The sequence below is a fragment of the Podarcis filfolensis genome, assembly GCF_964270895.1.
Source record: "Podarcis filfolensis genome assembly, chromosome: 8".
Lineage (NCBI taxonomy): Eukaryota > Metazoa > Chordata > Lepidosauria > Squamata > Lacertidae > Podarcis > Podarcis filfolensis.
Genome location: NC_139611.1, coordinates 42,146,733 through 42,161,060, shown reverse-complemented (window position 1 = coordinate 42,161,060; position 14,328 = coordinate 42,146,733). Strand labels below are relative to the sequence as shown.

General features: G+C 45.2%; 1 protein-coding gene across 5 annotated transcripts in view; it reads left to right on the top strand.

Moving 5' to 3' along the window:
• The first annotated feature begins 3,075 nt into the window (after nucleotides 1–3,075).
• FANCA (FA complementation group A) overlaps nucleotides 3,076–14,328 on the top strand; it is a 257,965-nt gene continuing 246,712 nt past the window's right edge. The window contains exons 1-11 of one of the 5 annotated variants that reach the window (XM_083626220.1): nucleotides 3,076–3,475; nucleotides 4,979–5,088; nucleotides 6,144–6,222; nucleotides 6,625–6,758; nucleotides 7,529–7,624; nucleotides 8,531–8,604; nucleotides 8,873–8,985; nucleotides 9,872–9,954; nucleotides 10,694–10,727; nucleotides 11,782–11,848; nucleotides 13,729–13,841. In XM_083626220.1, the coding sequence (XP_083482346.1) occupies nucleotides 3,439–3,475; nucleotides 4,979–5,088; nucleotides 6,144–6,222; nucleotides 6,625–6,758; nucleotides 7,529–7,624; nucleotides 8,531–8,604; nucleotides 8,873–8,985; nucleotides 9,872–9,954; nucleotides 10,694–10,727; nucleotides 11,782–11,848; nucleotides 13,729–13,841 (940 nt within the window). In that variant the 5' untranslated portion in view covers nucleotides 3,076–3,438. The remainder of the gene's footprint in view (nucleotides 3,476–4,978; nucleotides 5,089–6,143; nucleotides 6,223–6,624; nucleotides 6,759–7,528; nucleotides 7,625–8,530; nucleotides 8,605–8,872; nucleotides 8,986–9,871; nucleotides 9,955–10,693; nucleotides 10,728–11,781; nucleotides 11,849–13,728; nucleotides 13,842–14,328) is intronic. The other 4 variants (XR_014551273.1, XR_014551274.1, XM_083626218.1 and 1 more) reach the window with 4 other exon arrangements.

The following is a 14,328-nucleotide window of genomic DNA, read 5'->3' as shown; positions in this document are numbered from 1 at the left end:
CCTATCTGTAACTGAAGGGCCAGAGGCTATCCACCTCTGCCCTAGACCTTTCTTCCACTTTCCTTTTAAATGACTACATCCAAACCCAGGGTCTTTCTGCAGCTACTCAGCAAGGAGCCATCTGGGTTTGTTGCTCCAAGAGTCGTGGTTTGTTTCTTTACCATCACTATGTTCTCTGGGTACATAAGGAGCTGCAACTTCTTCATCTAGCTCAGTATTACCTACACTGACTGGCAGTGGCTCTCCAGGATTTCAGACAAGGAACAGTCCCAACCTTAGCCGCAGATGCTGGGGATTCAATCTGGGACCTTCTGCTTGCAAGACAGATGCTATACCACTTAGCTATGGACCTTCCCCAAACTGCAACGAAATCTTATGTAGCTGCAAATGCAGTTGTGTGCATCATCGCCTTTTGCCCTTGTCTCTCCTTCCTCTAGTTCAGCCTTTATCAACTTTGGGTCTCCAGATGTTGTTGGATTACAACTCCCATCATCCCTAGCTAGCGGGGCCAGTGGTCAGGGATGATGGGAGCTGTAGTCCAACAACATCTGGAGACCCAAGGTTGCCTCCTGTGCCACACTGTGGTTGTAAGTTACTGGGGCAGGAAACAACCTTTTTTTGCTTATCCTCCAAAGCACCATGTACAGCTATAACACCATATAAACAGCTATAAACCCAAGTGAGACAGATTCTTCCTGCAAGAACGAGAACGATGAAGTAAATGGATACCTTTTATTACTAAGTCAAAGTTTACTGTCAAGTTTGTGGTAACAGCATTTTTATTTCAGGGTGGGGGGGGGCGACCTGGTTGTCACCTGTATGACATGGACCTGGGCAGTTCCTGATACATTAGCGGGAAGCACAACAGGCGAGAGTCTCCAGCTCCAATCCTAACCTCACGCACCTAGGAGTAAGTCCCATTGAATTCAACAGGACTTACTTCTGAGTAGACATGGTTAGGTTTGTGCCGCCAGGTTAACTTTGCTTCCAGTTTCAGAAAGGAAGACCCACTTCAATCTCGGATGCTGACAGCAATTATTATTTTTAAATATTTTATTTTCTAAATGCACAGCAACAACCAAATAACTGTCAGCAATTCTTCATGTCCCTTTGGTCTAATTCAGCAGGGCTCTTCTCCTTGTAGCGGACATGTCCCCAGGCTGAGCCAATGGGGTTCTTGATCTTGCCTATTCACCCTCTCAAAGCCTTGACAGCAAGGAGCTATTTGATCCATGCACACTTCACGACTGGCCCAAGCCGTAGCAGAATATGTGCTTCTCCTGTCCTTCCCTTGCCAACTGCAAGGTCATATTTTGCTCCTCTGGAGGAATAACACTCAGGGGGCAAAGCTGGCATCCCAAGAAATCAAGTTTCCTCCCAGCGCTCCCTGAGGCATGCTTTGACTGGGCCAGGAGATGGCAAAGGGTCAAGGCAAATAGGACAAGGGAAGAGTCAGGGAAAGGCAATTAAAGTATCTCCTGACAGTTCCAACAGAAGCCAGTTTTCTTAATTGGTCTCTTGGAAAGCGAAACCAAGCCTGTGCTTGCTCCTCAGGACATGGTCACTGGGTTTTTCACTTGTTTGGCCGGTCACAGGCTCCAAATGAATTAGCAGGACGTGGCACTTGGAATGAGGAACTGCAGCAGCTAATGGGCACTTGGGCCAACCTGAACACATTGCAGATGGGAACCCAGCCAGTCCTGCTGAGAGAAAAACCACAGAAGTTATTCCTGCTAAAGCAGCACACTGTGCAGTTAACTACCTTATGGCCTCTTCGGCAAAGTGCCAGAGGCTTCTGCTTTTTCTTTTTTGTGTGTGTTGCGGGGGGGGGGGGTAAAGAAGAAACCAGCTACTGCAGTTTTTGCCAAGCTGCCCCCCTCTAGATCTTTTGAACTACCATTCCCATCAGCCCCAGCCAGCGATGGGAATGGTGGTCCAAAACATCTGGAAAGGGCCAGTCTGGCAAAGGCTGAGCTACTGTAAAGGGACCCTTCTAGGCCAACCAAACTGCAGCAATTGTGTTCTCTTCTCCTGCCTTTAACACACTGCACATATTTTCTTTTTTTTTAAAAGAAAAAATATATACTGCTTGATTACTAAAAAAACAACAACCCTCCATCACTCAAAACAGTTAGAAAAAAATAAAACATTGAACTTTAAAAAAATGTTAGAAACAACTATTTAAGATATTAAAATAATAATTAGATTTAGGAATAAGATAAAAATCAGATTAAAACACATATCAGCGTTCTGCTTATCTGCATAGGCTTGCCTACACAAAATTGTTTTTAGCAGGCACTGAAAACAGTAATGGAGCCTGCCTGCCTGATGCCAATAGGTAGGGAGTTCCGGAGTTTAGGTGGTGGCACACTTGAAGATCAATTTGTTACAAAGGGCGGAAGAGTGGCGCCTGCAACAGTGCCAATTCCGCATACGCTCAAAGGGCTTTCCTTCCACCCCCGTGCATATTATGTGCTTCTGAGTGTCCAGGCCCATAAACATTTCTCTTATAGGGAGTCACCTTTCATTAAACTAACACGCACAAGCAGCAGCCTCTCAGGCAAGGCGTGCAAATATTTGCACACACCCCTAATAACGCAGAGGTGGCCGCCCTTTTGATAAATGCAGCTCCAATTCTGAAAGATGCAACAGATCTTTGCAACAGATTCTGTTATGTACTGAGTTGAATAGGATCCAAACTGCAGCAGTCTGATTGGTCCTAGAACAATAGGATCCAAAAGGCAGCAGTCTGATTGGTCCTAGAACAATAGGATTCAGAATGCAGCAGTCTGATTGGTCCTAGAACAAGGCAGCAGTATGATTGGTTGGCAGGAACCACCCAATCATGCTCCAGATAGAAGTGAATCCACAACCTGATTGGCTTACAGTAGAATTCCGGAATTAGCCAATCATGTGCAGCCCATTGTGTAAATAATGTATATAAAGCAGATACTTTGAGGGGACTTTCATTCATTCCTCCTCACCACTATGAGCTGAATAAAGAGCATGAAATCACTTTGCGACTCTGAGTACATTTCAGATTCATAGGCAGAACTCTCAGCTAAACCATAACCGGGGTGGGTGGGAAGCGGTGCAATCTTCCGCCCATGCCGGAATTAGTGAGCCTTCTGCTATCCCAAGGCGTCTGTCTTCTACCCGCCCCGCCCCGCCCCTTCCAAGGCTCGCTCAGCAATGACAGCGGGACGGGCGCGGCCTAACTCTTCTGTGCCGCCACCCCAAAGATGGCGCCTCCCCTCCCCGACCTTCCTCCCCGCCACTCTCAAAATGGCCGCAGCTCTGCTTTAGGAAACGGCAAAGGGCATGCCTCCAGTTCTTCCCATTGGGCAAAGGCGCCCTGCTGGCAGCCAATGAGGGCATAGGGCGCGCTGGTTGGTTGGTGCGCGCAAGCGCGCTCGGAGAGCCGAAGGGAAGGAAGCGATGTCTGCGGGAGAGAGAGCCCTTTCTGCGCTCCTGGGTAGGTCGTAGTAGTTGCACTCTGTGTATGCTCAGAAGCTCTCCTTAGAAGGGCTGCAGCTCTTGCCCAGTGTGTTTGTATCTCTTGTTGTACTTTGTATATGCCCAGAAGCTCTCTTTACTAGGGAGGCAGTGTGGAATGAGCCCTGCTCTGTGTAGGAAGAAGTACTTTGTGCATGTTCAGGGGCTCTGTTGACTGTTATAGAAGAGGTCCTGTGTTGAGCCTCTGGCACAGAAAGCTGATCTGGGGGCTAAACCTGAGAGCAAACTAAAGTTTAACGTTTGTTATGCAACCTTCCAACAGCTCAGAGCCTTCTCACAACCACCCTGAGAGGTGTATTAACCTGTAAGGTGAGCATAGGAAACTGTATCGTTATAAAAGGTTTGACAGTTTGTTCATGTAGCCCAGTACTGTCTATTCCAAAAATAGGGAGTGTGTGGTTCTCCAGATGTTAGCTGGACTACAGCTCCCATCATCCCTGATCTTGATGCTGCATCCTGAGCTTTTTGAGCCTCCGCAGTGATTGCTACTCACCTATGGAATGCCCTCCCCAGGGTTAGTAAGGCTCTCCCTAATAATGTTGGATTCAGGTAGGTAGCTGTGTTGGTCTGAAGCAGTCAAAATAAATGGGAAAAAAATAAGAAAAATTGTCCAGTAACACCTTAGAGACCAACTAAGTTTGTTCTGGGTATAAGCCTTGTGTGCATGCACAAAAAGGTATCTTGGTTGGTGGCGCTGTGGGTTAAACCACAGAGCTTAGGACTTGCCGATCAGAAGGTCGGCAGTTCGAATCCCTGTGACGGGGTGAGCTCCCATTGTCCGGTCCTTGCTCCTGCCAACCTAGCAGTTCGAAAGCATGTCAGAGTGAAAGTAGATAAATAGGTACCACTCCGGCGGGAAGGTAAATGGCGTTTTCGTGCGCTGCTCTAGTTCGCCAGAAGCGGCTTAGTCATGCTGGCCACATGACCCGGAAGCTGTACGCCGGCTCCCTCGGCCAATAAAGGGAGATGAGTGCCGCAACCCCAGAGTCGGCCACGACTGGACCTAATGGTCAGGGGTCCCTTTGCCTTTACCTTAAGGTCCTAATAATGTTGAATAGAGGGGGGTGCTGGGAGAGGGGAGGCTTGCCCAAAATGGGACTTGGATCCTCAGAAACGTTAACTTTAAAAAACTTATAGAAGAAAAGTTCTCTGTTCCTTACTCCAGCAGATTCTACAACACCCATGTTGTTCAGGAGGGCCCCTAGACCTCTGGAGAGGCTACAGAGGGAAAGAGAGAATGGCAAACTTTCCTTCTATGAACTTCCTTAGGTTAACTTAGGATCCCATCCCTCGTATTTAAAAGTGGCTACTGGAAATGGAAATATTTTCCCATTCTCCATCAGGATGCACAGAGTTCAACTCAGCTTGAACCAATTACCATTCCATACCACCATAGCAAAATTCAGTGGCATGCCTTCTTGGACTAAGATTTCTTTGTTTCTCCCTACCCCTCCCAAAAAAGCTGGAAGATCCAAGAAACAGAAATGTGAACGTAAAAATGAACAGAAGCTGAAGGAGGCAGCTCTTCATATTTTGAGTTGCCATCACAATTTGGGTGACCTGTTGCTTGAGGTAAGAAAGTCGCAGTGTTGACTTCCAACAGCTTCCTGGTGCCTGCTTCGCTCCCATTGAACTTCAGTGTTGTGTTTAAGTTCCTGGTTTAAATTGCGCTTCTGGACAGGAGTCATCAGGATGCACTGGGGGGTAAATACAGATGACTAAAAATAAATATCTGGAGTTGATTCTTATTGGAGAGAGAATAGTAAGTCCACGGGGAGCCAAATTGCCTTACAGTGGCAGCCCTAAGCATGCTTACTCAGAAGTAAGTCCCACTGAGCTGAGTAGAGCTTACTGCCTATTTATTGTTTGTATTTTATGAGATGCCTCAGAAAATAAACTCTTTAGGCATTATACAAGAAATAAAAACAGCAATGAAACCATACTTCAATAAAAACCCACAATCATCTTAAAATACAAATGGCTGCATAAAAGCCAGATACAAAAACAAAAAACAGCTCCGTAAGATGCCTTCTCTAAACTCCGTAGTAAAAATATAAATTCCCAAGAGGAAAGTATGTTTAGGATTGCAGCCTTAATTTCTTATGAACATTTTCCACACTACTACCTGTTAAGTTTCCTTTCATCATAAAATGATTGTCCTTTAAAAAAGAAAATGTGTGGATAAATATCTGAAACCTGATGAGGCCACTGGGTGTTGTTCCTGCATTCTGCTTCCTTTGCACATCATCTTATCCTATGAAACGGGAGAAATTATTTGAATAAAGAAATGTGCAGATTTGTTGACTGAGTAAGTCCCCTATCTGTGGAATGTTCTCCCTTTCTCTTCACCAACCTGTTTGCCCTCCTGATGTTTTGGACTACAACTCCCATCAGCCTGGGCCAGCATTAGCTAGGGCTGATGGGAGTTGTAGTCCAAGGCACCTGGAGGGCAACAGATGAGTAAATTCCATTTCAGAGAATTTTGGCATTACCTTCTGGACTCCAAAATGTTTGCTGGTCAAGTTTGCCCAAGCATTTTGAAGTTGCATCTGGAATAGGCTAGGTTATATTTGATAACGTAAGTAATAAGTAAGATGAACATGTCTCTCTCTGTGTTATTTTTACAGGTGGGAAGTTCAGAGTGGAACAAGCAGCTACTTTCCTTTAGTCCAGCCAATGAAGCTTCCGTTCCAGAACAATTTGTGGGTGGGTGCAAGAGATGATCTGTTTTGCCAGAGGGAGCTGCTGAAAATCAAGTTAATCTATTCAGAAAGATAAAAATATTCAGATCAACATTCTGTCTAGTCTGGTACTATCAACAGCAACTGGGAGCAACAACTTGCCAAGTTTTGGGACAATGACCTTTCCTAACATTGTAGCCTGAGCCTTTTTTTTTTTTTTAGCTTGAAATGCTGGAAATTTATCCTGGGAACTTTTAAGAACAAGTTGTGTTTTCTCCCTTGAGATATATCCCCTCCCACTTTCTGTTTTGGGTGTTATTGTTAAGATGCAGGTGCAAGAATAGATAAGGCTATATTGCACAATCTGTCCTTGCTAACCCTGTTTCCCCTCTCTTTTCACACTTCCATCTCTGATATTACATTCTAGTCTCAGCCTTGCAGGATCAGGCCTTCATGTTGGGTGTGCCAGTGGAAATCCTGTCAGCCAGAATAGCTGCTGGAAACATTGAGAAGATCTCTGCTGAGTCTGGTCAAGCTGTGATGCTGAATGCAGAGCAGAGAGTAAGCAGGAGGGAATTCCATTTCTGGGCATGGCAAGAGTGGGAGAGAAGTGCACACCCCCATCTTGCTGCTGTTGTCTCTAAGTATAAACTGTTAAATGTTTATTAGAGGAACTAGAGGCTGAGGTTGGCAACCTATTTCCTCACACAGAATGCCACCTCAATTAGAGGGTCTGCAAACAGGAATTATGGCATTCATTTGGGTTTACCTGCAGTTCCTCTGAGATGAAAGTGGAATATTTTTAGCTCATGCTTCATTTGCTGTGGTCATGTCCAGATGTTTTGGACTACATCTCCCATCAGCCTCAGCATCTTATATCTATGCTGCCTGGGGGTGATGTGAACTGTAGTTTAAAACATCTGGAGGGTATCATGTTGGGGAAGGCTGTTGGGGGCAGCTTGGCAACTTCCTTCTGAGGTTTCTGTGACCTACTGATGTCTGATTGGCCTCTGGGAATTACAACAGGTGAGCTCTCCCTGCAGTTCACATGGGATTTCACCCCCCTCCCTGAAACTGAGAAATAGCTCAGCTCATATCTAAGACATTTCAAATGCACTGAAACCCCCATGAGCCCCTCTGCACTGCTTTCCTTGTATGCTTCCCTCTTATAGTCCATTTACTTCATCGCCCCAAATCCCTTCACTTTACCTGTCTGGTACAAGCAGCTGCAAGGAGAGGGGAAGGGCGAGATAAAGAGTCTGCACCCTTGAAAGCTGCTGGCTACTTATTATCATTTTTTAAGTAAACAGCACTCTTTTCTTCAATTACAGAAAAAGTTGTCATGCTTGCTTCAGTCTCTGAAGGATTTGTTAACGCACAATGCTTTCTGCCGTTTGCGGTTCGCTCAAGAAACCTGGAAGTTGCAAGTAAGAATGCTTTAGAAATATGGGGTGTTAAGAGGGAAATGCTACATACCAGGTATGGGGAACCTGCAACCTTCTGGACGTTAGTGGTACAGCAGTACCTCTGGTTAAGAACTTAATTCGTTCCGGAGGTCCGTTCTTAACCTGAAACTGTTCTTAACCTGAAGCACCACTTTAGCTAATGGGGCCTCCCACTGCCGCCGCGCCGCTGGAGCACAATTTCTGTTCTCATCCTGAAGCAAAGTTCTTAACCCGAGGTAATATTTCCGGGTTAGCGGAGTCTGTAACCTGAAGCGTATGTAACCTGAAGTGCATGTAACCCGAGGTACCACTGTACTCCAGCTTCCATCAGCCCCAACCAGTGGTCAGGAACGATGGGAGCTGAAACCCCACCACATCTGGGAGGGCCACAGATTCCCCACTCCATCTATAGACACATGTGCTGGAAAAACATTCCTCATATAGCTTCACTCTTCTTTGATGCCTTAATGCTGACAAGTGCCTTTACATTGTTGGGGAGAAATGCAGGATTCCTCTTCTGATGCCAGCAAACAATTTTAGTAGCAAACTTAAGAGCACAGGCCTCTTAATAAACTCTTAGCATTGTAGTACTTAAATAATACTTGGCCCTTGCCAGCTATCCTATTGCCTCTGAGATTTATTTATTTTTATTTATTCATGCAAAGTATTTATATACGGATCTCTCACAAAATGTCAGGACAATGTCTTCATAGCTTTCCACAGCTGAGGCAGCAAATGGGTTGTGGTTAGATGTGGGCCTTCAGCAACTACGTGGGCCACACTAATCAGCTGTTGAGCCTTAGCCAAGTGGCTGAGTTATTTGGTTGTGGGTGCTTGGCCATACCTCTTTACGGCTCCTGAACTTCATGGTAGCGTTATTTCCCCCAGAGCCCACTCATTCTGGAAGTTGCATGGCGGTTACACAGAGAGAACATTGTCAGCCTGGAAGAGCTGCTGGAGAAGTAAGTAGAGGCTGCCAAGACTCGCTAGGATTTTGGGCTTGACATGAAATATGGTCAGCTCTTTGGCCTCCTCATCTGTGGCAGCTTGTATTTTACACTCATAAGATAAAGGTGCATTTGACAAGGCTGCACATAGAGCGCTAAGCAAGATTTGCAGTGACCCAAAAGATTTGCAGCTTTAGGGTGTGTGTGGGGACTTGTGGGTCAGGGAAACAGTCCCTAGAAAAAGATAATATTGGGAACTGCAGTTGGTGTTGTCTCTTCTCAGTAATCCAGATGCTCCTGCGTTGGAGGAGTGGTTGTGCAGTTGTCTCTGTCGGCTTTGCCATCAAACACAAGATCCTTCCTTGGACACAGAGACACTGGGGTCCATGCTTACAGGCAAGCTCTGATTTGGAACACAGTTGGTATGGGGCAGTCGGTGGGGTGGGGGGTTGTTAGATGTTGGCTCCTGTGGGGACTAGAAGCAGGTTCCTTTGTGTCTGAAGGCAGTGGCTATTGCACATTGGAAAGCCTAGGAATCCTTCTGAGGGCTGGAAGATGCCAGTCCATCTCTGCCTTCTGTTGGGTGTTCTAGGCCAGGGCTGGGATGGCTTGTGGCCCTCCAGATGTTGAATTCCAGCTCTCATCAGCCCCAGGAACATGGCCAGTAGTTGGGAGTTTTACTCCAGCAACATCTGGAGGGAGAAAAGTTCCCCATCTCTATTCTTGATTTTCATTCCTTCCCTGCATAGTCCTTTAATTGCCTGGGAATTAAACAGAACCTTCCCTAGCTCAGCTGGTCTTTGACCCAGAATATCCTGACTAAGACAATTCAGGGTCTGATGATTCTCCTCATTAACAATTTAATTTTTATTTCTTCAGTGATTAAACTAATAAACCAAAGGTGAACCCTGTTCTGTACAGAAGGGATTTCCAGGCACCATTTGTTGCCTCCAGCCTTCCTTTGTTCCCTCCTAACTTCCCTCTATTTATTCATTGGATTTATATACCACCTTTCTGCCGAGGCACTTAATGTGGTTTACAATTTAAGCACTAAAACAAATGCATTTTGTGAAATGAAGAGAGAGTCCTCTCCTGCCAACTGGGAACTGATGGTATATGTGCTCCCTGGCCTGAGCTCCCTTGCTTTTGCCTTCCTTCAGGGCATGCAGGTCTTCAGCAGCCCTCAGGGAAGATGGGCAAGGAGCTGCCCTTTTAGATTATCTTCCTTTCCTTTTTGGTATGCTGGGAGTATGCTGACAGTGGATTTGCTCTTAATTTGTAGACTTTGTGACTGTGCTCCTTCATAATGGATTTCAGAAAACGTTTGAGATGGGAAAGAAGCTGCAGTTGCAGAAAATCTCCAAAGTAAGGACAATGCATAATCACTAAGTGTTGTGGTTCTTAATAAAATGGTTTTTGGCGCACCAGTGAGATGAATGAAACTAGAGTCTCAGCAGCAAGAGCTTAGTTCTCCCTTCATCTTCAGGTAAGACTGGGACACACCCCTCTCTGAATTTCTGGAGATAGGTGGCAATCAATGTAAACAGTACTGAGCTGGGTGGATCACTGCTCTGATTGGTACATATGAGGCAGCTTCCTGTGTTGCTAGCTTGCAGCCCATAGACAAGGCAAGTCAGCAGTCCTAGCCCTCAGCAGTGAATTTGTGGACCTTGGGAATTTTTCTGAAAGCTCATGCAAGCTTCAGGACACAAGACGATGCTCTCCCAGAGTCACTGCCTTCTATTCAAAAGCCTGCACTTGCTTCCTCATCCTTGTTTCTTTCCTCCATAGAGGAGAGGAAGTAAGTTTTGGCAATTCCTCTGCTGCCATGTCTTCCCAAGAGAGTTCCCCAAACCTTTCAAGTAGCGTATGGGAAAGGAGGAGGGCCTATGGGGAAAATGACCTCATCCCCTGTTCTACTGACTGATGCCTTCCATCAAGGAAGGGGGCAGCACTGCATTGAAGCCTGTGCACTTAATTGATTGACAAATTTATTTCCCTTTACATTTGAAAGAGGCAGAGCATCTTAGAGTCTGTTATGTGAACATATCTGATGAAAAGCTAATAATTATTATATTTTTGTGTGTGTGTTTTTAAAAAACAGGTCTGCTGTGCTGTACTTGAGAGAATGTTGACATGTAAGTGGTGCCTGTAGAAGTAAATTGCATTGGGATCTAAATTATAATTACACCTCAGTAGAGATACTTCTCCCTATTCTGACGGCTGGGGGTGTTGTTGACATGCTGGAATGTGTTGTGTATGTAATTAGCCTTTCCAGATACCACTGCATTCGAAGAGAGCTGGGGATTGCTAATAAAAACGAGCTGTAATGTGAAAGAGGAGTAGCTGGAATGATCTCATGTTTTGACTGCTGCCTCGTAGTTGGCACTAATTCTTTTCTAAATGAGCATTTATTATCTGCTGGAGTTTGAGAACGAACCGCAAATCGTCATGTTGCACATTTCTATGAATTGTAGTAACACCCCTGGGACCAGGGTTTCATGCGCTGGTGGATGGGGGTGAATTCCAATGTCCCGCAATGGGGTAATCCAATGCAGCATTTGTGCTGGCGGAAACTCATCGCACAATCTGTTGTGCAACAAAGTTACCAGCAACCTGCTTATGTATTTTCTTGTGCAACAATGTTCTGCTGGTATGAAACGTTTGGCTACCTGAGCAGTTGTACCACTAAGTGAGTTTTAAGTTAGTGACTACACTGCATCTGTTGTTTGTTGCCATGTGCTTCAGCTGTTTCTTTGCACGGCAACAGGAAGGCAGGAAAACCTGTAAATCTTTGGGTTCCAGGTCTCCTGCTGCTTTTGTTTGTTCTGATTGCCTTTCCCCACCTGCTCATGTGCAGCTCACGTTCATTTTAGAGGCACTTGGCACAAGAAATCTTCCTGCCCCAGTTACTTCTGGAGTATAAACATTAGGGCAACCTTTCAGAGCTAAATCTGTGCACATCAAACCTCTTAGAGTGGTTCAAGGTCAGGGTTAATTGTTTCCAAGTCTTTGCCTCTTAAGAAATGGTTCATAATAGCTTCAACGTGAGAAGAATTGTTCCTTTCCACCACTCTCCTAATGAGGTCATCTCCTTAAATGTGTGCCTCCCAAACGGCTTCTTCCATATTGTGGGTGGTCCTTTCCAGCTGTGTTTCCCACTGAGGCTACTTTGTTTTTGTTTCTCTTTAGGGGTGCTCGATGCTGCGGCTGAAAAAAAGCAGGAGAAGGCCTCCACACTGAAGGCAGTGAAGTGCTGGTAAGGGGCCATGCCCCACTCTAGAGGTTTTGCAAAGAACAATGGGTTATACATGACTATGAGAGTGGTGAAATGGTCAGGGGGAGCACTTCTTAACTATGCAAGCACATCGTTTAATACAGGGCTAGGGAACTGGTGGTCCAGCAGCCCCAGCCAGCATGGCAAGTGGTCGAGGATGATGGGTTTTGTTCTCCAACAGTATCTGGAAGGCCAGAGGTCCCCCACCCTAGGTTTCATGGAATGTGGCCTGCAGTTTCAGTTCCCTTCTCACCCTAAAGATGCACGAGTCATTTGTGTTGTGTGATAACCTCCCTAAGAATAGAACCTCAGTGTCCAGCAGCCGTTCTCTGTAGACTCCATAGATGGTCCACTGTTTTGCTGCAGTGTCCCAGTGCTTATGTTCTTTATCTGTCAGTCCTGGCCAATGTGCAGCTTGCAAAGGAAATCCTAGGCATTGTTTTTAAAGTCCACAAATCATTGAAGCAGTTGTGACTGGTGACGTTTACCTTGAGCTTCCTATGCTAGCATTTCTCTCCAGGCTGCAAACTGCTGATTCCACCTGCTTTCTCTCCTTATCTGCCTATTTATAGCACCCAATTAGTTCAGTTCCTGGAAGTTGGTATGTTTAAACCTTTTCCTGATCATCTGCATTCCTTCCGAGTTCCTTCCCTAACCCCCATTCTTTGCTTTTGTGCAACAGGGTTTGTGTGTATGTAGTGGGGGAATCTAGTGTAGATAGATAGATAATTTATTACGGTTGGAGACCAGCTTATAAAACACACTTGGGGGTACAATCCCAGAAGGAAAACAAACATTTAAAACAATGTACAACAGTAAATTTAAAATTTAAAAATGCGATAAGCGTATAGACACTTAAAACTTTAAGATAAGCTACCACAGAGAGATGACCCAGAATCACCCATAGAACCGAGTTTGGGGATTTTCTTAACGAACTAGTTTGAGTCGGGAGATGGTCTGTGCCTACAGATCTGTACACAGAATCTGGTGACCATCCGGGTCGTCTTATGATCTTTGCCTAACAGGAAAAGGTCGAATTTTTGCTTTTCCGGGAGGGCAGTGAGCCTCACCAGCAGGGGATCAATGGTCTTACTCCATGCCTCTTAATAAAAGGGACATCTAAAGAATAAGTGCTCTGGGCTTCCTATATCCCCCAATGAACAAGCCCAAAGTCTCTGAGCATATGGGACTTTTTAAAAGGATCCTTCCAGGACCGGCAAGGGCAGAGCTGAGCTTCTGGAGAGTGTAAAAGCCCTTCTTGCATTTTTGGATACAAGAAAGAAGAGATATGCTGCTGGTGCGGCTATATCTCTCTCAATTTCTCCAATTTTATAGTTGGGGCACCTTGAGCAGTCCTGTTGTCTCTTGGTGTCTATGATTCTTTGCCTAACCGTAGCTTTTGCTTGGCCAAACCCCAGACTTAGAAGGGCTTGAGGGGCAAAACCCAGTTTCTGAAGGGTGTTCAGGACTGCTGTCTGCCAGCCTGACTGGAACTGGTCGCAGAGGATCAGTGGGGCTATTCCTCGGGGGAGCAGATTCAATGTCAGCCATTTGTAGATTGATGTTAGGCAGATATAAGCTTCCATTCTCCTCATCCCCATTTCTAGTCTAACCCATGCGTTTGCAACGCATCTGGGAACTTGTAGGAGAGCTCTAAGGTGTTTGGATTGCACTCTTTCAAGGGGGGAATCTAGTGTATTTTTTCTGCATATGTTAAAATGGATAAATATTTACATTCATTTTGACAGCCCTCCTAGTGAATGTCTTTATACTGAGAAAATTGGAGCCATTATCAGCAATTCACCTCTGATGAGTCATTGTTCTTGAGCACTGAGACTTAGAGGTTCCCTTTCCATTTCCAGGCTCTGCGTATTTGGCATGACGGCATCCCAAGGCACAGTCCCTCCGGAGTCTCTGCATCAGTTCTTTAGTCACACCTTGACCCAGGTTCTTACTTACAATGCTCAGCTAACAGGTGGGGCTTCCTATCAAGGGAACTGGGAAACAGACCTATAGAGAAGATGGGTTGGGAAGCCAGTGCCCCAGTTAGCACTGAGTGTGAATTTAAAACAAAGCTTTTATAAATGGATGTTTAGACACGCACCCTTCCCTTAAGATTACGCCAGATTTCTCCATGAGTTAATGGCAGTAGTGTTGGCATGGTAATTTTGTCTGTGTGGACTTAACTCTCATTTGTTAGAAATGCCGCAAAATTAGGGAATACTGGAAGTTAATGTTGACCAGTGTACAATATATGACTGGTTACATATTACGTATGTTGGGAGTAATTATTAAATGATGTAATGATAATATGTATCGTTGATGTGTTTGGTGATGTATTACTGGTTTTAGAATGATTTTAGTTTAGTTTTTTTTTTAAAAAAGCTAAGACTCCATGGATGAGAGAGGAGTTAATCATACTGGGCATAACTCTTCATATACCTGATGTGGAGCTGGCTGGT